The following is a 19,536-nucleotide window of genomic DNA, read 5'->3' on the forward strand; positions in this document are numbered from 1 at the left end:
TCAGTAAAAATTTCAATGTGCAATGTGCTTATAAAGGCTGAGTCTTGGTTTTACAAATAATTAAAACAATTGGTTGTATATGCCTTTCTAATGAATCTCTGATAAGCACCTTCATGGTTTGCTTGTCTTTTGAAAGAGATAAGATGTAAAATAAGCATGAATAGAGCTTCTGTCAGACTTCATTATAAAAGCCTAATATATTTTTAGTGTTTAAGTACAGGGTTCTATATTAAGAAATGCAGGATGCTTCCTGTAAATTACAAAGTCCATAGCAGTAATTGCCATTAGCAGGAACTGCTCTTGTAGTGGAAATTCACATAGAATGTCAACTCCATTTCTTGTACCGGTAAATTAAATTGTGTGTTTGACATGAATATTTTATGACTTGTCTTCACCCAAAATAACTACAGGAAAAGCTCAGAGCATCATTTGGATCACTAAATGATAAAGGATATATATTTTTCCATTTTGTAAAATGCTGGTTTCATAGTTCCAGGATTTGGGGGAAAATAAATTTTTATAAGTGATGCAGATAATAGTGTGTGAAATTAAAGTTGCCTGATCTACTGACATGAGTCAGTCCAGGTGTTTATAGATAGTGACAAGATCTCCCTGAGCCTTCTCCTTCTCCAGCTGAACAGTCGCAGTTCTCTCAGCCTCTCTGTGTGTGAGAGATACTCAGGACCCTTAAGGACTGCTGTAGCCTGTACAGGACTTGTTTCAGTGAACCCATTGTAAATGCAGCTGTACTATGCTGGGGAGGCCTGAACAGGACTTTGGGTGCTGAGTAGAGAGGAAGGGTTACCTCCATGGCCCTGCTGCCAATACACCCCTCACTGCAGCACAGGATAGTGTTGGACTTTTGCCACAAGGGCCTTTAAAAGGATGGCCCACCAGGACCTCCAGGTGCTTCCCAGCTGCACAGCCTGTGCTGGTTCCTGGGGTTGTTCCCTCACAGGCATAAGACTTTGCACTCCCTTTCTTGAGCAGCATGAGCTTCCTCTCAGCCCATTCCTCCCACCTGTCCAGGTCCTGTGGAAGGCAGCTGAGCTGAGCTGTATCAGCTTCTCTAACTCAGGGAGGGTGCACTGTGTCCCAGCATGCAGGTGTTGAACAGTACTGGTCTCAGTATTAACTCTGGCTTGCCTCCAGCTGTACTTTGTGCTACAGATTGCAGCCTTCTGATTCCCAGCTAGTCCAGCAATTTTCAGTCCGCATCCCTGCACTCATCCTCCTGTTTGCTCCCCAAGCAGCAGTGCAGGGACATGCTAGACAGAGACACCCCGCTGCGCCCATGGCCCAGCACAGTCTTGGGAGCTTTCCCAGCAAGATTCTCCTTGTTCTTCCTTGCGTGCCTGTGCTCAAGGACATTCCTCTTATCTCGGTGTGCATTGCCCTTGTGTTCCCACCAGCCAGGGCTCTCCTGCCTTGCCAGCCCTACCCCTCTGTCCCTGTCATTTCTGGTGTAAAGTTCTCCTTACCTGGTTGACCAGCCTCTCAACAGGTATCTTTGCCCCATGTAGCCAGATAGATCCTGTCCCCAGAGTGTTTATCTTTTACTCTGGTAGGAAAAAAACCCCAGTATTTTGAACTTACTTCTCAGTCAGCATTGAGATGCAACTATAGAAAAAAGGTTTTGTCTTAGTTTTTCACTCCTGTCACCAAATTATTTGGCTGCTTCATACACTGAAGTTCCAATATATTGAAATTTTGGTATGGTGTGTTTTATCTGGAAAGTGTTTCAATATCTGGTTGCGTAGTTACATGTTTTAGGACAGTTACCAGGGTGCTGATGGTGGTAAAGGAGGCAGTCACTACACACACCCTAATACTTTGTAGTGTGTTTTAATCATTTCCAGGTGATGACCATCTCCTACAGAGAACAGCTAGATCTAATTCTGAAATTGTCTGGTGGTGCAGTCACACTGCAAAGTCCATATAACTGAAAAATACAAACATGAGACATTTTTTATATTTTTATCCTATGCCTGATACTGTTACTGAACAAGTATATTTCTTCAAGAAGTCTATGTGGCAGTGGGAAAATGCTGGAAAATTCTTTTAACCTTAGCACAATAGTGTTTGATCCCTATATTTGTGGTTAATGGTTAGTTTTGTACCATACAGTGCTTAGCAGAAATGCCAGAGATAAGCGTGGCCTTATGTTAACTCCCTACATCTGTGACTAATAAGTTGCGTCCCAACTAATGCTTCCTTATTTACTTATATCGGTAAGTAATATGTACTAGCTGATATCTTAGTTGAGAACAAGGATTGGGTTTGACAACAAAGAATGATAAGAGAAGTACATTATGACCTGACCATATTTGAGATACACTGAAGGAGAAAAGATTCATCAGAAGATCTGAACCGTATCCAGATAAATGCATGGGGATAATTAGCATATATGCATGTATTCAGGCAATGTGATGAATATGTATTAGTTTCAGGAATATAACCCCGTCTGTTAGTCTGTTACTGAGCATGCTTCAGGGAGAATTCCCCATGCATCCAGCGCTGCTAATAAAGAAAAGTTGGCTTTCTAACCTGGGAAATAGGTTAAAGAGTTTATTTCCCCTTTTTCAGTGCCAATACCCAAATTGAATGTGCTCCTTATGTTATAAAGATCTCGTAACAACAATAATGAATAACACAGCTTGTCTACTGATACAGTAGGCCCTGTGGTGATGCCAGTCACTGTGGAATCCAAGTGCAATAGGTCTTGAAGAATAAGACCAAATATAACGCTGCAACATAAAATCAGCTTTTGGAAATCAATGAGCAGAGAAAATTCTGACATACGTTTTATCACACTTTTAAAGTTTGGCAAATTGCTAAGTCTTGTGAATGATTCTAGAAAATTTGGAGTCATTTACCTGCAGGTGGTGGTATCTTCATCCGCTGTAGGATTAGAGCTGTCCAGAAAGAACTTTTGGCTGTTGTATATGTGAAGTACTTCTGTTAGGCAGTGTTGCTGTACATAAAATGTAAAGGATTTTTTTTCTTCCTGAGATTGTGCTCAGCAGGTTTTAAACTATGATGGACAGGAGCATTTTCAAGGATTTGACTCACTAGACTTTCTTCTGTCTTTGAATCAACTGTAGCAAAATTATTTCTTACAGTTTCTTAATTTCCTTTGTTGCATTTTCCATTTTCTTATCTATATCTTACTTATACATGTATGTATATTGTGTTTAATATGGCGTAATGGCAATTTCTAATGAATATATAAGTGTCTGCTTTGGCAACTCAGGTTGACAAAATATTAGGTAAAATTATCTGTAATTGGCTTTCTTAGGAGAAATAGCCAAGGTCTACTATGCTAGCTAGAGTTTATAATTTTCTACTGATAAATACATGGAAATTAATTGGTAATGACAGTTATTGTTGACTTCAGAAGCACTTAGAAAATTGTGGCAAATGCAATAGAAGGAGCTCCACTTCCCTGTAATCAGCACATGCCATCTCCCACCGTTTTGCTGCAAGAGCAAACAAGTGAACTCTGTCAAACTGACTTTTATGGTCTGATGCCAGAATTCAGCAATGACAGCAGTTACAAACCCAGCTTACACCTCCTCAAAAGTCATGCCTCAAAACAGGTGGTGCAGTTTAACCCAGGGAACCTGGGTGCCATTCTCTGGAAGCTGTGCCTCATGTAGGGCTTACAGAGCCTGCTGCTGTTCACATGCTCTTGTTCTTTAATGATGTGGTTGGTAGATTCTGTATTTTCTTCCACAGGTCCTGTGTTCAGTGTTGAAAGGTACCATGAAGAGGGGACATACTTCCAGTGGTTATATTGCCTTTCCAACCATTAATCTGCAATCTGTCAGAGGAATATTTATTTACAGTAACACTGTATCTATAAAAAAATATATTTACATTATCCATGTATAGATATATGCTATTTTCATATATAATACATAGATGTGTTTAAATTAATAATGTATATGTATAATAAGTATTTATATAAATACTCAGTTTTCAGCTAATAACCTGGTATCTGCTGCCCTGTGTCGTTATTAACTCCTTCGTGCCAGTCTGATTGAAGAGAACAGCCCACTTCAAATTACTTCAGTGGCTGAAGGGGTAGGAAGTCTTCACTGAGAGCTCACAGATTTGATGTTCAAGTGCAGCTGATAACGTATGTGACAGTAACAAGTTTGCACATTGAGAGCACATTCTGCATTTCAAATTAGATAAACCCTGCCAGTAACTGTTAAAAACTGCCTTGCAAATTAATTCATGCGTTGACTACTTTTTGTATTGGCATATTCTTGAGAGTGCTTAGGGGAAATGGGAAGGCACTTCATTCATAAATAGCATGTAGCAAACAAATGTATGTTAACATGAGCAGAGAGTGTTAAAGGAGAGCAGAAACTTCTCTTGTGAGGGAATGAAACATCTCTGTGTCTGTGCTCTGGATGCAGCAGAGCTATTTAGTACCAACACACCATCGTCACCACCCTGCCCCAACCTCAAGAGTGTTCTTGGAAGAGAAGTATTACTCCCTCTCAGGTGACCCAGTGGGTCAGAGCTCTGCTAATGAACCAGATTTTTACCTCTAGGCATGTTCAGTACTGCTTTCTTCGTGCGGTTCAAAAAGTCATTTAATGACTGGAAAATTCTATCTTGAGTTGCACTGGAGGCTTACATGTAGATTTTGTCAAACTCATAGTTACACTTTATTCAAGACTGAATGTATTGTGAGACAGGGATTCAGAGTTATACTGTGTTCACCACATGTAGAGCAAGGCCTGATCTTGACTGGGTGCACCACTCTTGTACTGGGGACCAGAGTTTCTTTAGTTACTGTAAGAACATCAGTAGCAGTTTCATTTCATACACAGTGACAGAGATGGTGAAAAATTACAGATCAGATTTAAAAGAATAGTAACACTGTGTGTCCTAAAATACTTTGAGATTTGCTTTGTGGTTTACTGCTTTTCTGTAAATGAACATATCAAGAAATTTGTTACCTGTAGTTGTTTACAATTTTCTCGTATTATTAGTTGGTGTAATATGCCTGCATTTTTTACATACCTTATTCCTTTACTTAAGCTACAGGTTTTACTTTTAAATTTATCCCTAAATTACCACTTCACATGTATTATGGTTGATTACTGATTTCTGAAATTCTGCTCAATGTTAAGTGAGACTCTTCTGTCTTAGATGAACAAAACAGTTATTTATGCCAATGATACTGTATGAATTTGATCACTGAGAGTAACTAAAGATGTTTCAGGGTGTGCATTGAAGAGAGGTATTGCTAAAAGTCAGAGATAAATATCCTTAAAACAAGATGAGGCAGACTGTGCTGTCATAGGCTCTGCTGCTCAAGAACACTGCAGAGCCACACAGAAACTGCATGACATATACCACATGTGGCTAAACAAATTAATTGAAATTGTGTTGTCTGTTAGGTAGTAGCCTCTCAGTCTGTGAAATGAAGCCTGGCAACAAAAACAATGCTTAAAAAATAGTCTTGCTTTTAACTCCAGACTTCAGCCATTTCCATGGATTATTCATGTCTTTCTGAAAATTGAAATGTTTTAAACACATTAATAGATGACGATTGATACTTGACATATTTCCTAACTGCTCATTTAAATGCCTATCAGCGGCAGGGAGACCAATTTAATTTTTGTGTAGATGTATAAAAGTCTGTTTTCCTAAAGGAACTGAAACCTGTCTCTACCGGCTTGCCGCATCAGTTAAATTTATTTTGACAAAATACTAGATGGATCAGTATCAGGCTATATAAATTTCTTTTCTGTCAAAGTGGTAATTCCTGCACTGTTTGTCCTTGACACTTAGAAGGATTCTTATAATACAGATATCCTTCTGTTCAAGCAGAAATTATTCATCTTTGAATGTGAGGCTTAATTGAACAGCACTGACCGTGGTCTCCAGTAAAAGCAGGGATCACGTGACCGAGCAGAGCAGACAGTTGTTTGCTCCAATTCTGTTACATTTCTGATAGGGATGTGAGCACAGCTGGTGGAAAATGGTGCTGCTGTGTGTCACAGCAGATCCTTTGTCTTGCAGGGCTGTAATCCTCAGAGGAAATTCTTCGCTTTCATCTCACAGTTTTTTGAAGACGCTCGGTCTTGGCTCTTAATTTTTGAGGCTCGGGGTTATGAAATGCAAAGTGCTGCTCAGTGGCTTCCTGAGGATGCAGTATTGATGCACTCACAGCTGAGAAAGCTTTGAATGGTAAATTGTACCTCATTTCTCTTTGTAATTTCATAAATTCTTGTATTAACAGAGAGTACCTCAAAGCAAGCATGAGGCAGGTTCCCATGATACAGAGAGGCAGAATGAAGGTCAAGGAGCAGCAGAAATCAGCGTGGCAACCAGCAATACTGGTCAGGTAAATAGAGTATTTTGCTTGTTTTAATATAATTAAACATTTGAGACATATGATGCTTACATGTTGGTATTTACCTTACTGTGTTTGCATGCCTACTCATTTAAAAAAAAGTATCTCATTTAAAAAGAAGTATGTTTTTCTTCTTTCCATCTCTGTCTGGGAAATTTCTTGTATTTACTGGAAGGAAGTGTTTTAATAAAGGGAAGTAGAAATACTCAATAATGCAGGGAGGATTTTTCTTTTGTTTAAATGATTAATGAGCCTAATGGTGTGAAGGAGATAGCAAGAATGACTACAGAAAACATCTTTTATTGTAGGTGAATTGTAATATAAGAAGTGTTACTAAATTATGGGAAATTGTTCAAATTTTCATTTTAGAAAATACCACTGAGATATCAGTGATTTTTAAAAAAAGAAGAGAACCAAATTACAGGTTTATCATTAATGTTTCTTTAATACTGTATTATCTAAAGCTTTGAAACTGAAGTATCAAAGAGGTAATCTCTTGAAAGTTGGCTGAAGGGTTATTTAAATGCTTCTAAAAATCTTTCATTGCTGTTCCTCCTTTTATTAGTGAAATACGTTAGTGGAATATTTTGATACGTTTGTTTGAATATTTATATACATTAAATTTTGTAATTGTCTTTTAAAACCAGTATTTGTCAATATTTATGACTTCTCTCTTCGGCTAAAAATACTTTTTTTTTTTACTGATTATTCTCTTCATGCTTTCCAGCTGTAGCTGAGACATTCCCACTAGTAATTTGGGTTTTTAGAACTTTACACTACAGATTTAATAGCTGAATTCATATATAGGATATTTTTGCTACTCCAGGGGAGTAGAATTATTTAAATATTTCCTAAAGTGTCTTGTAGAAGATTTATCAGAAAGAATTGTGGTTTGGCTGGAATATTTCACTAGATTAAACATTAAGCACAGCCCATAATTCTGCTTTTGAAATACATTTGATCACCATTTGGAATTAAATTCTATCATCCATATCTTACTGAGGTTCTGACTCTTTAATTCTTATGACAGCTTTATTGTTTGGGAAGAAAACAGTTCAGTGCTGCTTTGTGGCTGAAACTATAATGTATTTAAATAATTGATGCGTTGTTGCTATATCATCCATCTTTGGAGTATGAATTAGGAGTTTTTCTTGGACAATGTATTTTACAGAGGAGGAAGGAAGGAAGAAGGGATTGTCATGTCTTGGCAGACTTAAGCAAATGAAAGATCCATTCATACTTTAGTTGGGGCCTTAACATTGAGGATTTGTGCCATTGTGACCTTTGCCTTGTAAAAATGTATAAAACATGGGTATTCCTTCCTCCTGGTGGGGAATAGAGCCAGGGCACTGTATCTGTGTTAAAACAGCCATCTGGGGATTATTTGCTTTCAGTGCAAGTCCAGACGGAGAAGGTTTAATGGATTGGGCATAATGCTTATTTCTGATAAACCAGCTCAGTATACTTAGAGCAGTCACCATTGGAGTAAAAGAAAAAAAGTTTTCACCGAATTATTTGGTTCTAATTGTTTCTGTAGTCAGTGTTAATTGAAACACTGCCAGTTGAACCCAGGATTTTTCACTATTCAAGTATGTTCTTTTCAGCACCATCTTTCAGATGTCTTTTCTTTTCCATTGCACTCTGTTCTCCCACTGAAGTAAAAATTTGTTCATAGCTTTGTTTTGCAAGTTCTATAAAGGCACTGTTGAGATTTCCCATCTCGTTAAGAAAATATGTCACAAAACAGGGAAAAGTACTCAGCTGGCAGGGTAAATAGCAGGGTAAAACAGTGAGTGAAAGACAATAAAGTATAAAAGAAGGAAACCAGATGAACTAGACAGGAAAAGATTTTGAAGGAGGAGGTTCTATGCAGGAAGGGTCTGCGTAGCATTTCCTTGTCATTTCCCATTTTCTTGGATGAATGGGTACTCGCCTGACATGAGTTCCTTGGCATTAGTCTTTACCATCCAGTGAGAAATGTAGTTACACTGCAGCTGAGCATCCTGGTGTCCCCCAGGTAGCACGGCCATGTGATGGCTCTGAAGGATTTGGTTACCTGAATTGAGGTTGATACAGTTTAAGAGAAACAACAGAAAAATTTTGCTATTTCTGTTTACACCATGGTGAATCTTAGTAGTGCCCCAAACTTATGTCATGTTTACCTTCTTGGATGAAACAATCATACTGAGCTTAATAATGGAGCATTTTGGTATGTACATTATGTGGAACCTGTAATCCTCTGAATGTAGTTTGAGGTTAAGGAAATATGAAGGGATTGCAGTGTAAAAATCTGGGAATTCATCCCCATATTCCTAGCACTGAACATTATTTCAGTGAATAATGGAGGAAATGTAGTGTGATTTTCTTCCTAAGCTTTCAGATTTTGATTTTTTCCCCTGTAGTCAACAGAGAAGATAAGGGCTTGTTTACATAGGAAATATACATTGGAATAAACGGTGCTAATATAAATCATTCCAGTTATACTCTTGCATCATAAAATACTTCTTCTGGAACATGTATCACATTTTCTGGATTCAAATGCAAGAGTGAAATGAGTATAATAATGTCTATGTGTTTAAATATTCCAGTATAACTAGATTCTTTTCTGTCTATACAAACACTTCATTAAGTTACTCCTACCTTGTACTTACAAGTCTCTTTTAACTTCACATTTAAGGTGTTGAACCGCATGAACTGCAAAATTCTTCTTTCTTTGTGGTGCACTTAGAAGAAACATAAACATTATTTCAAAGTGTCTTTCATGGAGTTTTCTTCAGTGTGTTACCTATTTTTATTGAAAAAAAAATATTCATTGATCCAGATAGTTTGAAAACATTTTGCAAATTAAGCTAATAATTACATTGACAGATTTTAGCTTTTTTAGAGGATCAAAGAAAGACTGGTGACAACTTCAGAAAAACACTTAACTGATACTAAAAGTGTTCTTTAAACAAATATATTTTTTAATTTCCCAAAGCAAATGGGAAGGGAATGACATAGTAAGGGAAACTTCACAGATAGAAAGAAAACAGCAAATTTAAAAAGTAAAGAGTATGAGTGGATAAAAAATGGCAGAAGAAGGAAAAATAAAAATACACAAAATAAATTAAAAGAGGAAAAAAAGGCTAATAATTGAGTCTTGCTAATACAGGTAGGACCATACCTTGATTTTAGGAAAATTACATCAAGTAGTGTCAGCATTATTTTATAGTTTTCTATATATAAAAAACTACTCAACCACTCATAATTTGCTTTAGAAATTAACAAATTCAAGTAGGGTTATTCATTGCCCAGATCAGTCTCTTGTTACTGGTGATTTCTTGCATACTTGGTTGTATTCTGAAGAAGTACAGGCCTATTCCCATGCAGTACAAAATCTATAAAAGTGGAGGCTGGTTTTTTCAGTCTGTCATTATTATTAATTGATTTGATGCGAAGTCCACTTCTTCTTGGTGAAAATAGTAATTATAATTTCATTCAGTTGAAAATACAGTTCTGTTGAGACTAAATCTCAGGAAAAAGGGTTAATAAAACCAGGTTTAACAGTGACCTCTAAGTTGTGTCAGGGCCTGACTTAACAGAAACAGGTTGGCGGTTCATTGCTATCAGCACAACTGCATCATCCAGTGCTGAAACTGAATTAGCCAGTGTTGTTCTTTCCCTCTGACTTTCTTTTATATGAGTTGTTGTTTAAATCTGTAGGGTTCTGCTGCTCGAATGGACCACGAGACAGCCAGTGTTATGAGCTCTGGTAGTAACTATTCTGTTCCTCGCAGACTGACAAGTCATCTGGGTACCAAGGTAACCGAAGATTACAAACCACAGGTCGCTAATGCTACATTTTTACTAATACAATAACCTCATTGTTTCTGCCAATAGTACTAATATTATCTGAACAGTCTTGTCCATACAGAGTAATTTTTATGAAGTTAAAATTTTTGTATATTTTTTCAACTTGGAAAATATATGCAGAGAAAAAAATTTTTTTTAACTTGATGATGAGTTAAGAGTTGTTACAGTAAGGAGCAAGCAATTCCTAGAAGTTACTGGAATATCTAAAAACCTTGTGATTTTGCTTTATAATCAGTGATGAAAATTAACTTTTTAAGAGCGTTTTTTCTATACTTTTGCAGAATCCAAATCCACAAAATAGACAGTTGCCAAGAAATTAAACAGACAAGAAAATAATGTAAGCCCTTCATTCATAGCATCTGCAGACAGAAGACTGCAGTTGAAAATACATGTGTAGCATAAAAAGAGAGGGGAAGAAAAGGGCAAATTCATGAACCACTGGATCTCATACTGCCTCTGAAATTGGCAGCAGTATGGATGCTGTGGTTGCTGTGCTGAGCACAGTCCTCTGGAAAGCTGGACCTATTAATTTTGCATAGTGTCAATGATTTTGGGACTTGAGTCCGTGTTACAATGTTGTCGTTTCAGTCCCACACTCTGTGTGCCTCCTAAATGGAGGTGGCATCGGCTGTTTGTCTGTCTGCCAGTTTTCACCACAACCTGTAGAACTCCCCAAAATTACCAACAGTGGGGAAGCCCTGAAGGCAGGGAACAGGAGTGGGTGTGGAAGGATACAGGCAAAGACACAGGTTGAACTGAGTGTGCTGTGGGGTAGGAAGTTATTAATATTAATGCCTGAGAAGGGAAAATGGTAGAAATTCTAAATGGAGGAGTGCATTTACAGGTGCAGAAAGAGATGAGTCTGTGAGCAGTGTGTGTAAACAAGAGAGACAAATAGATTTTTTTGTTTTTCCTATAATACATGAGCTGCAACTTGGAAGCCTGATTTGGTGGCTTCTTCAGGTTTATTCTCTGGCAAAACCTTTACCCTCCAAATCCAAGTAACACTGGATTATAGCTGCCAGTTGAAATACATGCAAAGAGATATGCATAAAGCAGATTAAATTCACTCTCCTTTAAGAATCAAAGTAGTTTGTTTAAATGCTGCATTTGGGGTTTCCCAGACCAGGAAGACAGGATCTCCAAACTGGGATGCTAGACTGTCCTAGAAGTGGCTCCTATTTCAATGGGTTTTGCCATGTGACCATACAGTTTCACAGACTCTTAAGATTTGTATTACCTCAGCAATCCTGTAGTGTTTAGAGAAGTCCAGACTTGCTGTTTAGTTTGCCTGCTGCTGTTCATTTTTTTTTAAACTGAGTATGTGAATTAATTTTCAGGTGCATTGCAGTGGTCACTGGTGACACGAAATAAAATCATTCATTGATAGGGTAACCAGTGCAAATATCTAATTATTAGTAGGAAATTTTGTCTAATGGTCCAAATTCTTATTTCTTCCTTAATGACTATACTAGAGAAACACACACGCTGCTACTTTATAATTCCCTTTGATAGTTTCTTTATATTGTGCTTTGCCTTTGAATGTTCCTGTTTATCTTGGCTTTAGGAGTTTGGAGTTTTTATACAGTATCTAAGATCATCCTCTACAGCCTGTTATTTTACTAGAAGTTGATTAGAAGAATCAAATGCATTTCTTGATTGAAAGCTGTTACTGAAGAGTGAGAGTACAAACCAAATAGTGCACTAACCACAATATTACACAAAAGCCAAGGAAATCACTCAAAATTTGCTATTTTTAGTGAAAAATCTGGTTACTCCAAGTTAAATGGGTGTAATGTTGGGTGTTCGTGGCTTGAGTTAATTTGACAGACACTCAGTACTTTATATCTACTAAATAAGCATTTGTTTGCTTTACTGTTTTTATCCCTGTAAACTTGAAAAAGTATTAATTTAACTCTTTAGTTTTGCATTTGAGCTGAATAATCTGGTCCATATAGAAGCCAGTCATCATAACAAAAAATTATCAGTTAATTTGAAGTATTTTAAAGGAAAACTTTAAAATACATGGATGTCAGATTTTTTTCAACACGATGTAGACTAAAAGTTTCTGTAATAATTCTTACCCTTTGTCTTAGAATAATTGTATTTAATACAACATAGCATAGTTTTTCACTGAAGAACATCTTTAAATAAAGTGTAATTAATTCACACAGAATATAATTTTTTAAAGACAGATTTAATTTTAAAAGTATTTTGGTTTTCCAAAGTGAAACACTTTCATTATATATTTGTTTAATTTTTTTGTACAATGGAAATCTGAAAGTCTTTGCTATTGGTTTTGTAGATTAATACAGTTACACACAGCTACCCCCCCACTTCCAGCCATTTAAACACTAAGTGAAATTTATTAAGATTATGAATGCTGATGTGGTAATAGTATTTAATTATTTTTAAATAGCACAATTTTTTTGCCATGAAATAAGGAGGATCTTTGCTCATATGTACCATTCAAATTTCATTTCAATTTGATGTGTGTTTTTAAAACGTAACTGTATTTTTAAAATCATTTGACCTGCAGGTGGAAATGGTGTATTCATTGTTATCAATGCTTGGTACTCATGATAAAGATGACATGTCAAGAACATTGCTAGCAATGTCTAGCTCCCAGGACAGCTGCATAGCCATGCGTCAGTCTGGATGTCTTCCTCTCCTCATCCAGCTTTTACATGGCAACGATAAGGACTCTGTGTTGTTAGGAAACTCCCGTGGTAGTAAAGAGGCCCGTGCCAGAGCCAGCGCAGCACTGCACAACATCATTCACTCCCAGCCCGATGATAAGCGAGGCAGACGGGAAATTCGTGTGCTCCATCTCTTGGAGCAGATCCGTGCTTACTGTGAAACGTGTTGGGAATGGCAGGAAGCACATGAACAAGGCATGGACCAAGACAAAAACCCAAGTAGGTTCTGCAAGCCATATAAAAACGTTTCGAGGATATATTAAAAAGAGTGAATTTACAGAAAGTACAACTTCAATCTGACTTCTTGTTGAATGTATGCAAGTTTTCTTATATACATACATGTGTGTGTGTGTGGTTTCTTCTTTAAGTTCAGCTAGTGTTAGGAAATAGTGTGTGTCACAGATGTTATACCCTACTTACAAACTTTTTATTTAAATCTTAGACTTTGGTGTGCTTTCCAGATAGTACTTCTAGTGGCTTGTATTTGTAATTTGTAAAATAATACTGAATGTGTACTCATTCTGTTTTACATTTTTACAGATAAACAATCCCAAATTGCCTTTCATGCAGATGTTCAGGAGATAGCACATTCAATTTGGGAGAGGGGCAGAGAGCACAAATTAAATAATCTCAATCTATCAATAGAAAATGAACCATTATTTATAATGTTGTATATGAGAAATGTAAATTAATAGGATTTTTCTCAGGAAAATCAGTTAGAAAAATAGATTAACCTTCTTGGTTGCTTAGCTGCTTCTCTGAATTGAGAGCATCCCATGAGTGCAGCCTGTAGGTGTCCATGGCAGTTGGTCCATGTCCATGGTGTGACTGAAATCAGGACTGCCTCGTGTCTGGTGCAGTTCAGCAGGAGCGGGCTCTGCACAAGCTGTATCAGTACCGTTTCTGCATAACCCAGAACCTAGCTCACAAAAGTATGAATTTAAAAACTTCTAGGTTATGAAACAAAGGGTTTAGTTAACCGTTCATAGGGATATAGCACCCAAAGAAACAGCATATTATTTAATCCCACCAGAATATTGGACCATATTGTTTCACAAAGATTATTAATGTCTAAGAGTAATACGGTAATATTTTTGTACTGTAAGTCATATTTCTTACTCAACACATGCATTCAGGATTGCCCCTAATTTGTTTTTAAGCATCAAATGTATTTATAGTAGACACTTTTTTTAGTAATAGTAAACTAATTGTATGTTCATGGATAACTGGGAAGATACAAGCCTGACCAAAACTGCAGCTGATTTATTTTTAAGATTAGATTTGCTCTGGAAAACTTATGATCTAGACAAAATCACCTGGGAGGTACTAATTGTTACCTGTTTCTGGATCAGTGCCTGCTCCAGTGGATCATCAGATTTGTCCTGCAGTGTGTGTTTTGATGAAACTTTCATTTGATGAAGAACACAGACATGCAATGAATGAGCTTGGTAAGATCAGACGTATTTCACTGACTTCCTCCGAGAAGCTTGCTAGAAACCATGGCACTCCTTGTGCATGTCACTACATATATGCCTTTTTTTAATAATAGTTTAAACTATTAACAACAGTTCATTTGTGCCAGTTGTTGTCCCCTAAGCGATGAAAGCAGTTGAAATTAACCACACCATTTCCCAGTGGATAAATTATTATGTCAGTTACTGTTTTTTCTGGCATTAATTGTGAATTTTGCAAGGGTAGTAGTATTATGGAAATATTTGCAATTTTACAAGTATTGGACTTAAAATGGAGACTAATTCCTGGGATAAGAGGTTTTGGTTGGTGTTTTAGTGGGGCTTTTTCATCCTGTATTGGTTCCTGTTTGACAGCCTGAATTTTTCGTCCACGCTCAGTAAATTCCACACATGCAGTTTTAACAATTTATATGCCTTTCTGGGCATTGTGGTTTTCAGATATTTGAGGTTTGTTCTGTACGTAAAAATGCAGTTTGTTCCTTGGTATATGTCCTGTCCATAAAATATTAGAGTACAGATATTCTTTTTTTTCTTACTTGGATTTTTTTTAAAGGAGGTTTGCAGGCCATTGCTGAACTGCTGCAAGTGGATTGTGAAATGTATGGACTCACAAGTGATCACTATAGTGTTACCCTAAGGAGGTATGCTGGCATGGCTCTGACAAACCTGACTTTCGGAGATGTGGCAAACAAGGTGAGAGCAGAACTGTAAACCTGCAGTAATTTCAGTTCATAGCTGTTGGAATTACAGCTCTCAACACAGGTGATAAAAATCTCCAGGATAGGATATTGAGTTTGAACTCCAGGCAGGAGTTCCAAATACCTCTCTCATTCCATCCTGTTGCTGACAGAGAGCACCACAAACTGAATTTTGCATCATACAAGTATGATATTGGCACTCAAATCATTTTTGTCACTGAAAGCAAGGATTTTATCTATTGGCCTGATTTTTTAATGAGAACTATGTTAGTATGGCATGCTAATGATTATATAGCAACTGATTGTTTCTGAGAATGTTCAACTAAAATTTGGAATTGGGTCAAATTTTCTGAAGTTGTCAGTTACTTAACAATTACTGTCTAATGAAATTTTTCAAACCTCTTCAGGCTAGAGCTTGCTTTTAAATATTTGGAGCATATCGGGATCAAACTGGGCACTACTTCAGTCATTATAAGAGGAAATTGGATCCCCTTACTTCTGACAAGGACATTTTTTCAAAGGCTAGAAACTTCCAATAGATTTTTGTCCCAAAGTTACCCAGCCTATGGATCTTAAAATAACTCCATACTGAAAAGACCTTTCTGCTCCAGAGGGAAGACATTTCAGGAGCAGATGGAAATAACAGGCTTCAGAGAACTTGGGTTTTGTTCTAGGCAGTAGGTAACAACACATTGCTAGCTCACAGGGGTTTTTATATGGTGCAAAGCAAAGAAGGCTTCTAAAGTAGTAATGTTCCAGAACTGCTGTAAAAAATACAAGAATTTAGCACAATTTTACCACTTATGTATTGAAACTGATAGCTATGCTGAACTTTTTAGTAGTTTTAAACCAAGTGTTTATTGTTGACAATATATTTATTAAGTTTTTATTGAACTTCAGATATGATTTGCTTAAAACATCAAAACATTGTGCAGAAGCGGCCATCTAACCTGCTGTTTAGTACTGCTCACTTTCTTTTTTCTCTTGATTCCTACCAGGCTACATTATGTTCCATGAAGGGCTGCATGAGAGCTCTTGTAGCCCAGCTGAAATCTGAAAGTGAAGACTTACAGCAGGTAATGCTCTTTTGACATTAAATGCTTCTTTTGCTGTCTTGTCTGCCTTAACTGTGATGTGAAATTTTTCTTGTACTCATTTCATTAATTAGGAAGTACATTCTTCTTGTAAAATATTCTTATCTTTGGGGTCATGTTCTGGGAATTTTTTGTGGTTTGTTGGTTTTTTTTTTTTTAATCATAATGCATGGGCTGTTAATCTTATTGTAATGACTCTGATCTGTTAGTGTCTGTTCTAATGGGTCCTGCTGTGTAAGGGCAACAGCCTGAAAATAAAGTCTTTAGGAAGTGCTTAGGGTAGTCCTCAGAACTGCAAGAGCAGAACTGTTGGAACTTGCGTAAAATTATTAAATATTAAATTATAGTCAACTTTAATTAATGCTTATTGTATACAAAGTGGAACAGCTTGAAAGGAAACCACTGTTTTCCTTTGCAGTCTGAGTGAATCACGAGATAAAAGAACAATTTTAAATAAAATTGACCTTATCTCTTAAAATACTGGTTACAAAATATTCTCTCCTTTACAGGAAGAGCTTGCTAGTTAAAATTGAGGAAAATATTAGAATTACAATAGGGGTTATTGGATAAGCTCTGTGATGTGGTATTAGGACAGGTATTGAGTATTCTTGAAAAGGGAATCACAGCCCCATGGGCCCTCTGACCCCTGGGGTGCCTCCAGCTACTGGCACCTAGCCACCACACACGGACACACAGCAGGAAGTCCTTCACTCAGGACAAGTTATAAATGGGATTTAGTAGGAATATGGGACTGACTGTACTCAAAAGGCATATCCACACAATTGAAAAAGCCTGTCAGCTGTTCAGATGTCACTGTGTCTTTCTATCCCCTGTGCTGAAAGATGACCTTGATCCATCTGTTTTCCTGCCTTTGAAACTTTTGGGTTCTGCCATCCTGCAGTAAGTGTTCTACAGTTCCAGAATGCTCTTCCCCTGGATCCCATAAAGTGTCCCACATCTCCAGGCCAGGAGTTGTGGATTGAGCTGCCTCAGTCCAAAAGGGGCAGAGAGCTGCTCCATTTGACTCCCCTGAATGTCACACCTGGGCCACAGGGCAGTGGGTCCACTGGGAGAGTCCTGGGAAGAGCCTGGACAGGGCACAGTTCCCACCTGCCTTTGGGCTCCTGTGCTCCTCTGGCTGCGTTGAGGTGGGCTCTGACAGGCTGGTGGCTCTTGTGCTGGCCTGGGAGCAGCCAGAGCAGGGTGTTCCTGGGCTCTTCCATCTGCCGCTGGATCTCCATGCTCCACTGTGGCTGTGAGCAAGGGAGCATTCACTACGTAACGTGAAAAGTTTATGCACTTCTGTGACCATGAGAACATCCACAGCTAAAAGTTTTCTATTAAAATTCATTTCATGAGGGATATGCATGCTTACAGCAGCTTGTGAGTGGATGGAGTTTAATGTGTAATGACTGCCCACTACAGTGACAACCTACCTCAGTCTAAATGCTGCCAAGTACAAGGACATCTTCTGGACATAACTATTCTGCTTATAAAAGGCACAGTGTATTTTTAAAATACTTTAAAGAGCTTTATAAATATCAAAATAATCATACCGTCTGACAGACAGACAAGTATTATTGTTCTATTTTCTAAGTGAAGAAGCTGAGAAAAATATTATATTAATCTCTCCCCTGAGATGACATAACTCTAGAACAGACATGAGAGTAGAGAAAAATCTGTATTTTTTGACCAAATTTTCTACTGCTGTGGGAAGCAGGGAACCTGATTTCAGATCTCTGGTTTAGGTACCAGCACACAAAAGCCAGTACCTTTGATCAACTTGATGCTGAAACGTTAGAGCAGTCTAACACAACAAAAAGCAGGTGTTAGCAAATTTTAGTTCAGTAACTGAACATGACCACTGTTAATTATTCATAGCATTTGATAAGTCCAGGAGGAAAGTCTGATAACCTGCTAAAGAAGTATCTTATCTTGAAATGTGTTATTTTTCTTTCACATTTTGCAGGTCATTGCAAGTGTGTTGAGGAACTTGTCCTGGCGAGCAGATGTAAACAGTAAAAAGACTCTAAGAGAAGTTGGAAGTGTGAAAGCATTGATGGAATGTGCATTAGAAGTTAAGAAGGTATCGTCTATAAGTGATGAAATTGAATTTTTGAGAGATTGCATTTATTTTACACAAAGCACTAATATTGTTTGACCATTTTTGATAGCTGCAATTAATAAAACAGTTGCTGGCGTTCAGGTAACTTACTTTGAAGAAGAGTTTGATTTAACATAGCAGCAGACCACAATGGAGCAATGACACCTCCAAAGCTAGTATTGGTCCAATTTTATTTATGAGGGTTGACCACTTTTGGTTTTCAGTTTCATGAGCTGTGCTGTTGAAATAGTCTTTCTTATAATTTTGTCATTTAATAAAGCTCTTTTCAGTTAGTTAGAGATACCACTTTGTTGTGTAGATGGAAGTATATTCCATCCCAGAGTCTCCTGCCAACTGGTCTTCAAGCCCTTTCTATCATTGTGGCAGCAAACAAGTATTGTGGCACATGTTTCTGAAACCTCTGGGGCAGGCAGTACCAAATCCATAGCTGAAGGAAGGAGCAAAGTGAACAAAATATGTGTGCACTGCTCCCTGCACCCAGCTTACTACCCCAGAGCGCAGAATTGGAATGTACACAGCTCTGAAGCTAACTTAATGTGTTTCTGAGAGCTTCAGGTCAATAGCTGAAAACTTCTCCTGTTGCTGTTTTCCTAGGAATCCACCCTGAAAAGCGTTCTGAGTGCCTTATGGAATTTGTCAGCACACTGCACTGGGAACAAAGCTGACATATGTGCTGTTGATGGTGCTCTTGCATTTCTGGTCGGCACACTGACATACCGGAGCCAAACAAACACTTTAGCCATCATAGAAAGTGGAGGAGGAATACTAAGAAATGTTTCTAGCCTAATTGCTACTAATGAGGACCACAGGTAGGTACACTTCTGACAATTTTTAGCAGTTCCATATGTATATTTAATAGACAGTTTCTTTGATCAAGCCTTAATATAAATGCATGTATTTTGTAATTAAAAACAGTTAATTTGTAGTACATTTGATAAGCTGGATATTTCACTTACATAACAGGAATATGCAAACAGATTAACAGCTGCTGCTTGTTAATGATGAACTGTTCTAAAAGCTAACTATTCATATTTGTAATAGGATTTGGTTAGCATTCAGATGAAAGCTAGTGGAAATACGAGTTATTTACACTGGAGAATTCTTGATTATTCTTTCTAAGGGCAGAACTTGTTTCTAGAGTAATAGGTTTCTCTTTTGCTTTGTCTCTTACCCTTTTGAAATGCCACTTACAGATGTTTGTTTTCAATTACTCAACA

The 19,536-nt window shown here is 37.5% G+C and overlaps 1 protein-coding gene across 4 annotated transcripts in view; it reads left to right on the forward strand.

Moving 5' to 3' along the window:
• Positions 1 to 19,536, forward strand: part of APC (APC regulator of WNT signaling pathway) — a 95,861-nt gene that overhangs the window by 63,600 nt on the left and 12,725 nt on the right. For all 4 annotated transcript variants that reach the window (XM_082301903.1, XM_082301905.1, XM_082301904.1 and 1 more), the window contains 8 exons: positions 6,266 to 6,370; positions 10,082 to 10,180; positions 12,771 to 13,149; positions 14,283 to 14,378; positions 14,956 to 15,095; positions 16,099 to 16,176; positions 18,164 to 18,280; positions 18,914 to 19,128. In XM_082301903.1, the coding sequence (XP_082158029.1) occupies positions 6,266 to 6,370; positions 10,082 to 10,180; positions 12,771 to 13,149; positions 14,283 to 14,378; positions 14,956 to 15,095; positions 16,099 to 16,176; positions 18,164 to 18,280; positions 18,914 to 19,128 (1,229 nt within the window). The remainder of the gene's footprint in view (positions 1 to 6,265; positions 6,371 to 10,081; positions 10,181 to 12,770; positions 13,150 to 14,282; positions 14,379 to 14,955; positions 15,096 to 16,098; positions 16,177 to 18,163; positions 18,281 to 18,913; positions 19,129 to 19,536) is intronic.

The sequence above is a fragment of the Coloeus monedula genome, assembly GCF_965178545.1.
Source record: "Coloeus monedula genome assembly, chromosome: Z".
NCBI lineage: Eukaryota > Metazoa > Chordata > Aves > Passeriformes > Corvidae > Coloeus > Coloeus monedula.